The sequence below is a fragment of the Tyto alba genome, unplaced genomic scaffold (assembly GCF_018691265.1).
Source record: "Tyto alba isolate M040663 unplaced genomic scaffold, T.alba_DEE_v4.0 Super-Scaffold_33, whole genome shotgun sequence".
NCBI classification, from domain to species: domain Eukaryota; kingdom Metazoa; phylum Chordata; class Aves; order Strigiformes; family Tytonidae; genus Tyto; species Tyto alba.
In genome coordinates this window covers 16,520,237-16,535,076 of record NW_024881308.1, presented here as the reverse complement: position 1 = coordinate 16,535,076, position 14,840 = coordinate 16,520,237, and the positions used below count along the sequence as shown (strand labels likewise).

At 38.0% G+C, this 14,840-nt stretch overlaps 1 protein-coding gene across 3 annotated transcripts in view; it reads left to right on the top strand.

Annotated features, from left to right (window-relative positions):
- RTEL1 (regulator of telomere elongation helicase 1) overlaps positions 1 to 14,840 on the top strand; it is a 52,296-nt gene that overhangs the window by 10,126 nt on the left and 27,330 nt on the right. For all 3 annotated transcript variants that reach the window (XM_033001191.2, XM_033001192.2, XM_033001190.2), the window contains exons 12-20: positions 276 to 354; positions 1,045 to 1,142; positions 2,444 to 2,499; positions 6,046 to 6,120; positions 7,036 to 7,117; positions 10,870 to 11,002; positions 11,163 to 11,276; positions 13,534 to 13,574; positions 14,666 to 14,751. In XM_033001191.2, the coding sequence (XP_032857082.2) occupies positions 276 to 354; positions 1,045 to 1,142; positions 2,444 to 2,499; positions 6,046 to 6,120; positions 7,036 to 7,117; positions 10,870 to 11,002; positions 11,163 to 11,276; positions 13,534 to 13,574; positions 14,666 to 14,751 (764 nt within the window). The remainder of the gene's footprint in view (positions 1 to 275; positions 355 to 1,044; positions 1,143 to 2,443; positions 2,500 to 6,045; positions 6,121 to 7,035; positions 7,118 to 10,869; positions 11,003 to 11,162; positions 11,277 to 13,533; positions 13,575 to 14,665; positions 14,752 to 14,840) is intronic.

The window sequence follows — 14,840 nt, the reverse complement described above, 5'->3', positions numbered from 1 at the left end:
TCTACAGAGAAGTTTAACATTTAGCTGACAACTTAAGCTTCATCTAAGAACTGAGGTCACAGAAGTTCTTAAAGTTGAATATGTATATTTAGAGATGATATTTAGGAAATTTGTTTTGATCATTTTGATTTGTTTACAGAATCAAGGAAACCGCTAGGTTGCTGTCTTTGATAACAGCCTTTGTTATAAAGTACCTTTGGAAAAGAGGCTTAGATGTATCCCAGAAGTAAGTTTCTGTGAACCATAACTTTTTCCCCCTCTTGAATCTTTTAAAGAAATTCTTCTTCAGCTGGAAAGTGCTATTGATGCAGTGGAGCTGCCACCAAATGATAGTGGAGTCACTAAACAGGGAAGGTAAATTTTTTCATGTTACTATGTTTACATGTTAAAAGCACAGCAAATTCCAGAGCCATGTGAAACTGTCAGCTGTTAGGATTGGTAGTACTATTCTAGTTTCTGGGAATAGTATTTATTTAAATTTTGGGTTTCTTTACATCCCCTTTCTGTAGTAATCATTGTTTCTAGTGGTACTGCCCTTTAAAGTGTTTCAAGAGTGAAAAATCCTGTGCTGCGTGTGTGCCTGTCAGGTATTCTGAACTAGAAGAAGCTCTTCACTGTCCTTCTTTCAATTTCGTGCCATGATTTAAACAGAGGTACTAGTGCTGCAGTGATTTGGTTTGGGTACCTCAGAGCTCTCTAAGTCTATTTCTAAGCTAATGCATGTTGTACATTGTAAAAAAATCACGAAAATTGCATGCAAATCTGTTTGTAAATTAATACATACTGTATGTTGTAAAGAAATCAAGAAAAGCGTGAAGGATGAGGTTAGTATGCTTTCTGTCATGTCAAGATGCTGTCTTTATAACCAAATACTTTTATTCCTGTAAATTTTTCTTTTTCATGGAGACAAGAACATGTTTTGCTACTAGATGGTGAAATTGTTATGAAAGAGCAACAGTAATTGTGTCCATGTGATTATTTACAGTGTTTACCCATTTGTGCTTTTTTTTTTTTTTTTTTTTTTTTTTTTTTTGTAAAATGCAGCTACATCTTTGATCTGTTTGCAGAGGCCCAAATAACATTCCAGACCAAATCCTCACTCTTGGAGTCGCTAGAGCAGATTTTACAGTTTCTTTCAGGCCGTAAGTGTAGATTTGTTAGTTGTTTCACTCAGACTTTTCTCTGTAGTTGGAAGTTTGCATTGTTTGAGGGGAGGAGAAAGTCTTCTTTGTTTAGATTTAAATTATAAAGCTTTTAAAGGCTCAACTCTGACCCTGAGGACCTGTGTCATCTTATTAAGATTTGCTGTGAGGTCCTCTGCTGGGAAACATGTTTTATGTCTGTTCATGCACTAGAACTAGTTTTAAGATCCACTTTGTGTCAAAACCTGAACATGTTCCAACATATATGTGTACATACATGTGCATATGTAGAGGATTTTTGCACACAATGCTATTTTTCTCCAGAACCAGAAGACTGTGGGGTGGAGTTTGCTTTTAGTGTCTTGAGTTCTTCCCTGGGCATGGTGTTATGAAACAAGAATGTTGGGAATCATGTAATATGGGTTTTCTTCTTGATTTAGCAAGCTTCTGTTCTACTGTCTATCAGCATCTTGTTCTTAATTTGTCCTGCAAAGAAAAATCTCCTTCTGTGTGTGCTAGGGAAATAATTTAGTTAATTCTTACTAGCAAACTCTTCAGTGAAAGCATTGAAGAGAGCAAATCCACTCTGTGGAGACTAGAATAGAGACTGTCAGTTCTGCAAGTGCATCCTTTGAGAATGCATCTCTCCTTTTTTTTTTTTTTTTTTTTTTTTTTTTTTTTTTTTTTCCCCCCCCCCAGCATCTTTCTCCTTTTAGGCTGTTCACACTCTGGCTTAACGGGTGCATCTGTTGATCATTTCTGTGGTCGAATTCTCATCATCAGTGTATTTCACATGTTATTTTGACTGCTCCTCTGTAGTCACTGTTTTAAGCATACTAGAAGCTTGGAGGTGACTATAGAAGGCTATTTATTTATAGCTACAGCAAAGGTTAGTTTTGTCTCTGCATAACTGGGTAGTCAGTCTTCTATAATTTTTTTCATGAGACTAATATTACTTGTGTGAGCTTTTAAAAATTAACCAAACAGTTTAAGCATGCTTATCTTTGTTTCAATGATCTCCTTTCCAATTTGTAATGTAGAGGAGCCTTCAGAAGTTTAAGTAATTGTCTCAGGTGGCAGCTTCCCAATGTGTCAGAGACATGAAACTTCTTTGGAATGCCAGTTTTACGTTTCTCCTTTCTTCTTGAATAATGGTGAAAAACTTGAAATAATTTATTCGTTTCAGATACTATTTTCAAGGCATTGTGTTCAGTGTTGTACTGTTCAGGTAACGTACGGATATAAACAGACAGATGTATATTTGTGTTGTAAAAGTAATCATGTGTTATTATTCTCTTTAGGCACTGGGATATTTGTCAATACATCTGGACTGCATAAGCTCTCAGATATTATCCAGGTAAATAATTACTGCTGCTTCTATATGTATCTGAAGGATAGAAGAGTTGGTTTAAAAAATGTGGAAAGGCATTGGATCCATTTTATTCTTGGTTGTAAGTACATTTATGCAGTGATGGAAGTCTGGCATATTGAGGAGAAAGCTGCTACCTAATGGGATGGTCTATTTTGATTTTCACCCAGGTTGTTGTTATACAGCTTTGATATCCCGTTTTGGAGATGCTTGATTGAAATTTGTCTGGGTTTAGCCTCCACCAGGTGGAGCTGGGTCATTGAGCTGTTTACTTTCTAGCAGCAATGTTTGGGAATGAGACCTCCTCATGAAATAACAGGACAGGCTAATGTAAAAAAAAAAACCAAACCAAAAAACAAACAAACAAATAAACAAACAAACAAAAAAAACACCAACAAAGAAATAAAATATAATTTAACTGTATTTTTTTTCATTCAGTAATTAAGGGGTCTTTAAAATAAAAATCTTCAGTGCTACAGGAACCGAATGTGACACGGTATCGATATAGTGCTGTCAGTTATATCTCTGTTGTGCACTTGCAAAACCTTTGATTATGAGAAACCTGGGCCTCAAAATTAGAAGGTACAGTGAGCCAGTGGCCTGAAATTCAATTTCTAGCTTCCCTCTGAAGTTGACCAAAGCTCTAATATTCTTGAGTGACACTTGAAAGGAGGTTGATGTTTGGACATCTTAAATGTCAAACAAGATAACATTTTAGCTGTAGTGTTACATATTGGAAAATCTGCTAATTCTTGGGATTAAGTTCACTGTATTCCCAGAATTCAGTGACTTCAGAGTGTCATCTTGCCCTGAGCTAATGGGTGTCAGGTTGAATTAGACCTGACAGTGAAACAACACCTTTATTTGCCAAATCCTTGTGGGTTTTTGGAATCAAAAAAATCTCTTTCCCCACTTCCCTAGTAGGCAGATGATAATATGGTGACATTTTAATGTGGGTTGATCATTGCTTTTCTGACTTGGTTTCATGATTTTTTACATATTTTTTTTAATATTAAAAATTACAATTCAGCCACTGATGCAATAAATTCCATTACGTTAGTCTGTTGTGGCTGGCAATGTTCAGTCTCTTTGTAGTTCTCTGGTTTTGTTCCACTCACTGGTGGCCTGCCTAATAGATGAGCTGCCAGACTTTTTCAGAAATCCTTGATGTCATAGATCTTTCTTTGGAAAATGTGCTGCTTGCAAGTGTAATCTATGTTTATAGAAGCATGGTAGTGTCAAAAAAGGTGATAAAATAATGGAAACACAGGCAGGAGGGGAGAGTAAAATCTATGTAAGAGCAAAAATGAGGAAGAACACAGCAATTTATTTAATCTGAGAAGCGAATTACTTATGTATGCAGCTCTGCATTTGGCTGCAGCAAATGAACTCCTTTCCTGTCTGGGTGCAGTACCGACTATGTACTTCAGTTTTCCCTTTTTGCTGAAGGATTTATGTCTCACTTAAATTTCCCTTTACCCGAGATTATTACTGCTTACATGTTTTAGTGTCCCTTTTAACTAAACTGGGAGGGATTAAATCATCTAGATTTGAATTTAGCCATGTTTTCTAAAAATCCTATCCTGAGTCTTGGATTTTATTTATTTTGAATGGCATGACTCCGGTCTGTTTTGTTAGATGTACCAACACCTACTGACAGCGCTCAGATTGTCGTCCTGCTGATTGCTAGAAAATCTTACAAAGGGAAAGTGTGAATTGTTTGGTGTCGTTGCTTTTCACCTAAGGGTTTACCTTCTATCTTAGCTTAATTGTGAATCTTCTTCTAGAATTGGAATTTCATAGGAAAGGATAATCTTCATAATTTAACTTTTTCATAAAAAACATTAGTAGATGCTTGTAGGAGAGCAGTCAGCTCAAGTTAACACAGTAATTCCTATAGGTGATTCATTTTTCTTACTTAGTAGGACTTTCTGTGCTTACTTTGTCGTGTAGCGGTGTACGAAGTCGTGTTGAATCTGCTGTGCAGGTGGAGAGCAGCATACATGTCCAAAAGGACACCACAGAATAGCACCCCCTGTCAAACTAAAAATGGAGAACTGTATTCAAACTTTGAGGACTTGCACGATAAAGACAAGTTACTTGGCTGTATTTGGAACGGTCCTGGAAGGTTTGCAGCACCAAACTCCTTGCTATTTGTGCATATTCACAGTGGCATACACAGTCTTTCGTTCTTGTAGCAGTGGTTCAACAAAACCTGTATGTATGTTCTGATACAGTAGTAGAATTTGTGTACCCAGATACCAAAATGATTTGTACTGGAAGGTGTCACTGTTCCGAGGGGAAGGTGAATTATGCTTAATTTAGATGAGTTTCCCAGAGTTTCAAAGCTGAGAGGTGAGAAGACTGAGAAGCAGAAGCCAGGTCTCCAGATCCCGGTGACCCAAGCCCACAGATCAGTGTGTTCTTCAGGGCTGGGGATAATTGTGTGTGCTCGTTTAGCCTGCGGAGGGATGAAAGGTGGTTTGGATTGGAAGAGCAGATTTTTGCTGAAAGCGGAGATCCCTTTGCTGCTGTTGAGGACGTGCGCGTGGACGGTTACTGCAAATCATCTGCCACATGATAGATTGCTATCCTGGGATATTTTTAAGTAGGACTAGGTCACAATTAAACACTGTGCTTTCTTGTTACAGAGCCTTGTCTTTAAGACTTAATTTATAACGAGCTTGTTCTTCTTAGTAGCAAATTTTTTTCTTCTTTGGTAAGAACACTTACTAAATCTTTTTAGTACACCGTGTCTTTGGCTATTTTTCAGAAGTTAGTATTTCCAGGAATTATATGCTTTTTTTTTTGGACTGGTGGAGAACATCTTTATTGTTGTAACTATCTGATATTTTTATGAGCTTGGATAATTCCTTTTAAATGTCTGAAGAAATTTTGTTTAGAAAAATTAGCAGAAGTTATAAATATTTGAGAACCACAGCTGTTTTCATTGAAGTTGCACTGGAATGCCATATTTTTGAAATTCCTGTGTGTGATGTCCTATGACTAAGGGTAAGGGGAAGAAGCGTAACTGTGCAGAAGAGTTGATGGAAGCTTTTCATTTCATATATAGACAACTAGATATGAGAGTACAACCTGATTTATTTTCTAAGCAGAGTATTATTAGTGTAGGGTATCATGGCTGAAATTTTAAACTAAGGGAATTCAAAAAGTTCTTTTACACTCAGTTGTGACTGTGATCTCAGGAACTTGTGGTATGTTTATGTTCATCTGCAGCCAGAAGTCGCGAGCAGCATGCATAATAGTACTGTCATTTGTATAGTCTGGATATATGTAGATACTGGCTTGTACTTTTTGGAACAAGGAGAAAGTCATGTGATTAGCAGGAATAGCCTGTAAAAAACATATATATTCAAAATTCTCTTTCTTTCTTTAATAACAGGATCAAGGAGATATGTTTAAGGTTATCATAGCAGTAATTTTTGTGGAGATACTTGGCAGTGCAAAAATACCTTAGGGAGTTTGCTGGAAACAGTTGTTAAATCTTTGCATTTGTTTACATCCATTTTCCAGACAGTATTCAACATCGATCCTCCAGAAGGCACAACAGGTTTCATGCCACATCAGTCGATATCGAAATATTATAAGGTACAGGATGCTGTATGTTCTACGTTTTTCCTCACTGGCATTTAATGTCTGTGCTTAGTGTATCTAAGTCTCAGAATGATGTGGATAGTATAGCAAATGATGATGTTGTTTACAGGGAGGACATGCAAGTTCTTCCAGAAAGAACACAAATGAAAACAAAAAATACCACCACAGCAACAAAACAAGCAAACAAACAAAACAAAAAGTACACTAAAGGAACTGTGGTTTAGGTTCCAAGGTAAAAGGGGAGCTACACAGTAATTTTTAAAGAAGCTCTAAAATAAAACGAGGGAAGTACAGCAAATATGAATAATTTGAAAACTTTGATACTGCATAATATGCAAGAATTGATGTGTTTTTCCAATAATCTGTTCTCATGATTTAAGTTTAGCCTGTTACCAAGCAAGTACAGTAGAGCCACTGAGCCTCCCCCCCTAGAGTCCTTATAATTTAGTTAGAGTCTGGGACTTAGGGCTGTGATGCTTTAATGAATTTTAGGAACAGATCTTTTTTTAGATAAAAGGTAACTTTCATATTAAATTTAAGACTTGGTACTATTTTTGTTGCCAAATGAAGCAAGTCTTTCTAATGCAATGATATTTTTTTCTTTTTCCTAGTCTGTGTGTTTTATGCTGGTGGACAGTACCCAAATAATTGGGTTCTTTGTCTCTTCTCAGGGCAGCCCATGAAAAGCTGCTCCCATAAACTGGCTCAAAATGGCCGGTTAAATGGTAACATACTATTTTTCTCCTTGTTAGATACATTATGAAAGACTGGAATACAACCTTATTAACACGATAAAAGTGACACTAGTTATGTTAACTTCCCTTAATATGGGTTAGGTTTTTTGAGGGATGAAATGCAAGTTCATTTCTGTAGCCATCTCTAGAAATGTTTCTGTTTATTTTCCTTCAGGTACATATTCATCTGGATAACAGTAATCAGAAGAAGAAACAAAGGACAGATCTCTGGAATTCATCATCTGCAAAAAAACAAGGTACGGGATTTGGTCGTGGGGAGGCTCATGCAAAAGATGCACTGAAAAGTACTCGACTGCTCCTCTCTAATTCAAACAAGAGAAAACAATTGAAGACATCCCAATCTGCGTTACTTCACATTTGTTAACAAGGATTCCTCTGGCAAATTTTGGAATGTCGTTGTAGGATTTTGAGTGAAACACCACCTCTGTTATCTTAAATGTTAAAAATTACTCAGAGGAATAAAGGGCTGAACAGAATAACTCAATGAGGACATGTTCCAGATCTGTCTATATGCAAAAATGTTTTTAAACCCAAAGGGCATAGCAGTGTTCCTCATAGAGCTGGGAAGTCTTAAGAGCATGATTAGTATGCCTTGTTGCCATGGTCCAAATTAAAACCATCAGTAGATGTGGAATTGGGAAAGATATTTTTCCCTCCTCTCAGTTAGCAGAGAACCAGTGGGTGGTTTGGTTGTAGGATTCTTTTGGTCATCTTCTGTAAGATGAAGAGACTTGGAGCATTAGTGTCGCCCCAGAGCTCGCTCTCTCTAGAACAGGGTAGGTTTTTAAGACTTTGGGACTTTAGGATTGTTTGAGGGTGTTTCTTTGCACTTTTATGTTTCCAACTACAGCTCTGTTGTGGATGTGATGAGTTGAGGGGGTGCTTTTCACTTTGATAATTACTTATAAAGGGGAGGTGACATAAGCAATCTCAGTATAAAACATCCTTGTACCAGCACTGCTTTGTGCAGTGCTGTATAACTGTGTTGTGTTAAACACAAACTCTGTGTTGCTAAGGCTATAACTACCTTTTACATGAAGGAGATTCATGTATAGATATGATACTGAAAATGTATGCCAAGAGTAAATTCCATTAAAGTTCTTAATCTCTCTTGAAATTACTCATATAGTGGAGGAGTTATAAAGGGTTGGCTCATTCTGAAGCTTTGTAGTGCAGGTTCACGTGATGTGCCAGAGAAATAATGCTTGAGAATGTGAATTCTCAGCCAGAAAATGCCATGCCAGGTAACGGCCTCAGGGCACTGTTACCTTCTCTGAGATATGACCTTTATTTCGAGCAGCTTCTTAAATTCTTCAGGGCGTGTTGTTCACTTCTTGATAGTTTCAGCCCCAGTGATACTTTTCAGTCCTTCTTGTTCAACTGAGATTTCTCCCTCTCCTTGTCTCTCTCCTCCCACCTGTTTTGTTCCTTATGCTCTGCAGAACTTGGTATCTGGAACTACCTCATTATAACTGCTTCAGAGCTGCATGTAGAAGAAAATGAACTTGGTTTCTGAATCAAAGGCTTATCCTAAGGCTCTGATAAAGCAGCACTGAGCTTGACTTTGTTGGACTTCACCATTCATTCTTTCTGATTTTTTTTTTTTTTTTTTTTAATAAATACAGCTAGGTGAAAAACAAACCTTTTTCTGATTAGAGAAGACAGATGCAGATCCATTTACCTAAGCCTTCTTAATAGAATACTCTCCAAGGGTCTTGGTGAATGCCTTGTCTCATAACTGTATACTTAATTATTCAGTTAAATGCTCCTGAGAATCTAAGTATTTGTTTCACAGAAGTCCTTTTCTTAAGGACAAAAGTAACATTTTTCAAAGAATGAGTTTGCACAAATGTTGTGGTTTTGCACATAGCATCCCCTTAAGTGTTTCCACAAAGTAAGTTCTCTTCTGTTTATGAACAGAAGCATGCTGTTTGTTTTCCTGAGTCATTGCTAAATTGGAGGTTGAAGTTACAGGAATGATTCAAAGTAGATTTTGTTAAATATGTATGCAGGAAAAGGCTAATAGAAACACTTAGATTTATTGCGTAATTTGGAGGATTTATACACAAAAACAATAGAAAGCAGTTGCAGATTTCTTCTGTGATCTAGTAGACACATACTGATAAAAACATTCTTTGCAAGTACCTATGCAGCAGACTAGCAATTTGTTGAGACTTGCACTGTGTACAAACCTAGCAGAGGCCAGACAAGACTGATCAAGTCTCCAGTTCCCTGTAGTGGTGTAGCAGATTGTACAGAAATAATGCAAACCTTTTAAGAATAGCTGTTTTCAAAGGATTTTATGAAAATTATTCACTCAAGTGTAACTCTCTATAAACTGTAATTGGTGAGGAGAAGTGGCATAGCTTGGGGTAGCTGATGAGATTATTGCCCTAGCTATCTGTTCTGTGCACAGGTGCCACTTCTGAATGCGATATTGAACCGTTGCCGTTTTACGTCAAGAACAAATGCTCTTGCTCTTGGTTTGCTCTAAATCACCACGTTGTAAACTATTAGCAAACCATTTCCCCATAGTTTAGCTGTCCTTGTACCAGGAACGGAAAAAGCTGTGGCAGAGATCCACTGTGTGTAACATCCAACAGTTCCTGCTGGTGAATGGGACCTTTAAAATAGATTTAATATTGTTAAACTTAAAGACGTAATCGCAGAACACCAGGCTAAAATTGTACTACAATTCCAGCTTCTCCAGGAACTGGGTAATGGGTGCCCAGCACTCACCCTGCAGGGCTACAGAGAAGTGTATTTCAAACTGAACACTGGTGAGGCAAATGTGAGTGGTTGGTGTTGTTTTCTCCTAGGCCATCCCATATCAGCACACTTTGCTTTTATTAGAATTTCTTAGGCTTCTGGCATGTGACTTTGCTTTTGTCTTTAGATACTTACTGGCCTGTCCATATACAGATCCTAAATGTAATTTGCACCAATTCTTAGTGTGAATTCAAGAGATACAGGATTTATTAAATTTTGGAATGGGATTCTCCTAGAATCTGGATGTTGTCTGGATGGATTTGCCCAAATGAGATGGAATGATAAAACTTTAGCTTAAAATAAATGTTCTCTTGTAATTCTAAGCAGTAAGTGACTCATTGGGCACATATTACTGGGGATTTCCTGAAACTGTCAGCTCCATTTTGGAAATACAGTCTTTGTATGAAATGTGTACATATAAAAGGCGTGCACATATGTGGATGCTAGATTTTTTTTTTTTTTACTGAAACTAATTGTGCAAAACAGAAACAAATGCTAATGTTTTAATTAGCTGCTCTTGTTCTTGACTTAGATAATTGTTTCATTCCCATGTTCCTCCGAATATCTCTGAAAAGCTGATGCTAAGTTTTCAGCAAGGCCAGCAATAGTATAACTGTAAGCTGAGCAATGGAAGAAATAATTAGTCTGGTTTATCCATTTTTCTTTATATTCTTTCTGTTGATAATTTATAGTATCCCAGATTTTCAATGTCACACGCATTGTACATCCACATCCACAAAAGATTTGAACAGAATTTGAAAGGTTTAGCAGTTGACTCTGAGAAAATGGAAAGTTTAGGTGAAAGGTTTATAGCCATTGGAAATTCCTGGTGGTGAAGGGGTTCTCTTTCCAAGCAAGAGCAGGGATGGAGATGTATTTATTTATTTGTTAGTTACTTGAGTCTTCTGTCCTTCATCCCGGTATTCTGCAGTTCTTCTACCATGCTTCTCCTTCTAGTTGTCCTTGACAGCAAGAAGTGAATCAGTGGATGAAGGACTGATAAGTTTTAGCTGCTCAATCTGCCTGTTACTTGCCAGCAAAACAAATCTGACACACTGACTTTTCTATAACCATCTTTTGATTAAAAATAGAACCTACTTAAGGTGCAAGGGAGCAATGACCTTCTAAACTATATTTTACTTCCAGAAGTTCAGATACAATGTGCTATATGCTAGTCATATCCTATTTTTTCTTGGTGTTTTCTCTTTCTTTGATACAGGAAAGACATTAAGCTATTGGTGTTTCAGCCCTGGATACAGCATGCATGAGCTTGTTCGACAGGGAGTCAGGACGATTATCCTTACCAGTGGGACCCTCTCCCCCCTCTCATCATTTACAATGGAAATGCAGATGTGAGTACCTAGATGTGTGAATAGTAGCATTATGGAAAATGCACCATCTGCTCTCGTGATTTTAGGTTTTATCTCAGGATTTTTGAGCGTTCTGGACTGGTAGCCTGTAAAAAAATTGTATAGTGAGTATAACTGGGATCTTATTTTTGTGTTTCTTTAGCCCTTTCCCTGTTTGCTTGGAGAATCCTCACGTTATTGATAAACACCAGCTCTGGGTTGGGATCATTCCTAAGGGACCTGATGGAGCGGTGCTTACTTCTACCTATGAAAGAAGGTAATGAATTTCCACGTGAGGTTCTGCTCTGAAGTCTTGGGTTCTGACATTTTGGGCTCTGCTTACAGGAAGGTGCTAGTGAAATAAGTGGTCTCTGTAGTTCTTTTCTTGGATAAACACTGTGCTGAATAACAACACCCTTTGACCGCCACTGTTGAAAATTTAGAACTGGAGGGTTGGAAGGGGTCAAATGTCAGGGCACTGAGTGCACTAGTAGTCCTTAATGGCCCTGACCAGGCTCAGCTGGGGCCTCCACCCACAGCCATCACCCAGGAGCTCCACTTAGGGTCTGGCATAGCCCTTCAGTCACTGCCCAAGCTGTAGGACTATCTCTCTCCAGCTCCATCGTAACCACACCTGGCCAGACCTTGTTGATCTGACCCTGACCTACTGATCAACTTCCCGGTTTGACCTGGGACTTGCCTGTCACTGCGGACCTGCCTTGCCATCCCTGGACTGTGACACTCCTTGCTGTCACTGGACCTGCTCCTGGTTTACTGACTTGCATTCTTGCCTTGACCTTGGGCCTTTCCCATCATCATGACTTTGCCTGATGATCTGGATTTGTGATTGAGCTTCGTTACTGCATTCGAGTCTTTTCTGCTTGCCTTGCTCTGTTAGTGTGGGTCTGAGCCCTGGCTGGCAAGACCCCTGCCCTACATGCCTTCCTATCACGCTCAGGTACCCCCTCCCTGTCCTTACAGAGCAGTCCACCCTCACTGACATGGAGCCCCATCCTAAATTTCTTTGCTGAAAGCTTAATTGATTTGACTGGCCTTTGCAACAACTGGTTTTATATTTAAACTTCGTCACCATGACCAGCCTCCCTTTTGCCTCTGCATTGCCTTCTTAAGGAAAATACATCCAAATATTTGTCAATCATCATTTTTCTCGCTTTTCTGTGGTCTTTCACCATTTTGCCCGTGTCTGTTCTTCAAAGTAGACAATGTTTCTGCTGACTATACTGCCAGAAGGGAAGGCCAAAACTTGGTTTCACTGTATGTTGGCCTCCGTTGTGCAGTATGATAGTCTCATTGGCATCTCTGCATATAATTTTAAAAGGTGGTTTCACGCTTTGGTGGACATGGCAGAAGGTTCTGTGCTTGCCAGTTCTCTGCAGTTACTAAAGAGTGGCATCACGCTGGTGCTGTACTGTGTTTAGGGATGTAATCCTTCTGTAGTCTTTTGAAATGAGGATCAGTTCCTTGCGTATGGTATGCATGTCCTTCCATTTAACTTTCTTCCTGTAGTACACACGTTTTTATGTGTTGGTACATTCTTAAGTCTCTTTCAATTTCAGCACAGGCGAACCTCTGGCTGAGAATTTTGTAATGTAGCCGGCTGCAGGCCTGCCTTACTCTTTTTTTAGTAATGCAGAAAAATAAAAAAATAGATCTTAAAGATCTTTTACTGAAAAAAAAAAAAAGGGAAAAATGCCAGATGATCCACATAACTGGAAAGGGACTCAGCAGTTATAGTTGATTTCTACAGAGTCGTAGTAGTCTGGAAAATCCTCCTCAGACTGTATTTTTCATTTTCGAACACCCTTTTTTTTTTTTTTTTTGAAGGAAGGGAATTCACAGCGTTTGCCGTGTTTTGACAACGTCTTTGTGGCTATACAGTAGATCTTATAAAAATAAATGTTCTTTTTTTTCCCTGCATATGTAAGTTTCCTGGGAAAACAATATGCAAAATTACAGGGCACTGAAGAGAAAGAAACATAAAGGCATGAGAGAACAGGTGACTTTTCAGTCAGGGCTGGAAGAATCATAAATACTGCTTTTCAGTCAAAGCAAAAGTGATTTTCTTGGCTTATGCCATGACTAAATAATAACCACAGTAACCAAATTTATCCTTTTTGCCCCCGCAGCCGCACCACACCTAATCAATAATTATTTTAAATAGTTGTAACATTAGTCAGGTTTGGCAGCATCTTCTGACTTTTCTGGCAGAACTCTTCACCCTTAAATTGTTAATATAAATCCTAAAACTCATATGGCTGCCTACTTCTACTTGTTACATTTTGGTAATATTGAAGCTTTAGATCATCTTCAGTGCTAATAATAACAATATTTAATAGTAATTAAATAGTAAGATATTAATGGGTTTGTGTCGTTGGGATGGGTGCTTGCCACAGGAAGGAGAGCAACTGGAAGTGTGGATATGGTAGTTTAGGTGAATTTTGTAGGAAGTCAATATGTATGAAAAAGATAGAAAAAGAAATACAATGATGTTAGTTGATTTTTCTTCTTTGTAGGTTTTCAGAGGATTACTTATCTTCCCTGGGGAAAACAATTGGTAAGTGAATTGCATGGATTTCAGAAATGGATTGTTGCACGGGATATTTAGAAATCTAGAAAGAGAAACACTAAATAAGACCTGGTAAGACAGAGCAAGGTAAAGGATTGCTTTGCATATCTAGATGCTTCTCTGGCTTTGTATGCTTCTGTTTGCTCAGGCAGCTGACTACTGCAGTTGCATACAAAAATGAGTTTGAGTCCTTGGTTTAATATTTCCAAGGTAGGAGTTCATTTTTATTGTCAGGTGTTTGTGTTTGGGTCAGACATGTGATTCCTAAACGTGGTCAGAAAGTGGCACAAACTAGAAAATCAGTGCACAGAGATGATGCAGCCAAGTATCATTTACAGAGCAATTAAGGATCACAAGAAGTCAATGCAATTTCTTGTCATATTTTTAAAGGCGCTGTGTCAAGCCTGCCTTAAGTCAGCTTTTATTGTTTTGGTAATGTTTTACAAATATAATACAACTATAAAATTTTAACACATGAGGACAGAATAAAAGAAGAGCATTTGTGTAACTTGGCTGAGATATGATTGAAAGAAATGGAGGGGAGTGCTCTGAGATGTTCAACTTGGCCTAAAAGGTGAAATGAAGAAAATGCTTTCACAAAATACCAGATTAATATTTTTTCAGCAAATTATATACTTAATCGAGTAGAGAAGTTTATCCTATTTATCTAGAAAACTCTCAAAAGCAATCTTGTGGTACCTCATCCATTGCTTTGAATGTTTAGACTGCAGTGGACAAAATGTGGAGAAAATAATCTAAAAATAGATCCTACTGTCACAAGGGAAAGTATGGCAGATGATGTTGTATCTCTTGTCCATAGTGTTTGATGTAGCTCATAATAGCTTTTATCCTGTTAATACTACACTTCAGAAAGCTAGTTAGGCATATGCCTTGGCAACAGGATTAGTGAAACGATTTTTAAGAATGAAACAGCTTCTAATACACAAACATTCATGTCAAGAAAGCAGTAAAGATTTTGGAAGGAAAAATGCTGTTAGCTTACTTTTCCCTCTACAGTCTGTGTGCTCCGACCCAGGGGGAAAATGCCCTCAGGGATACACTTGCCTGTCTTGTTGCAGGTAACCTTGTGCGAGTTGTGCCACATGGACTGTTGGTGTTCTTCCCTTCGTATCCTGTCATGGATAAAAGCCTGGAATATTGGAGGGTATGTTAATTGCTCTGCCTTCTATTATGTGGTTTGGTTACATACATCAGACAGTTTGTAGTTATGCTATCTAACCATGTTCATTAAAT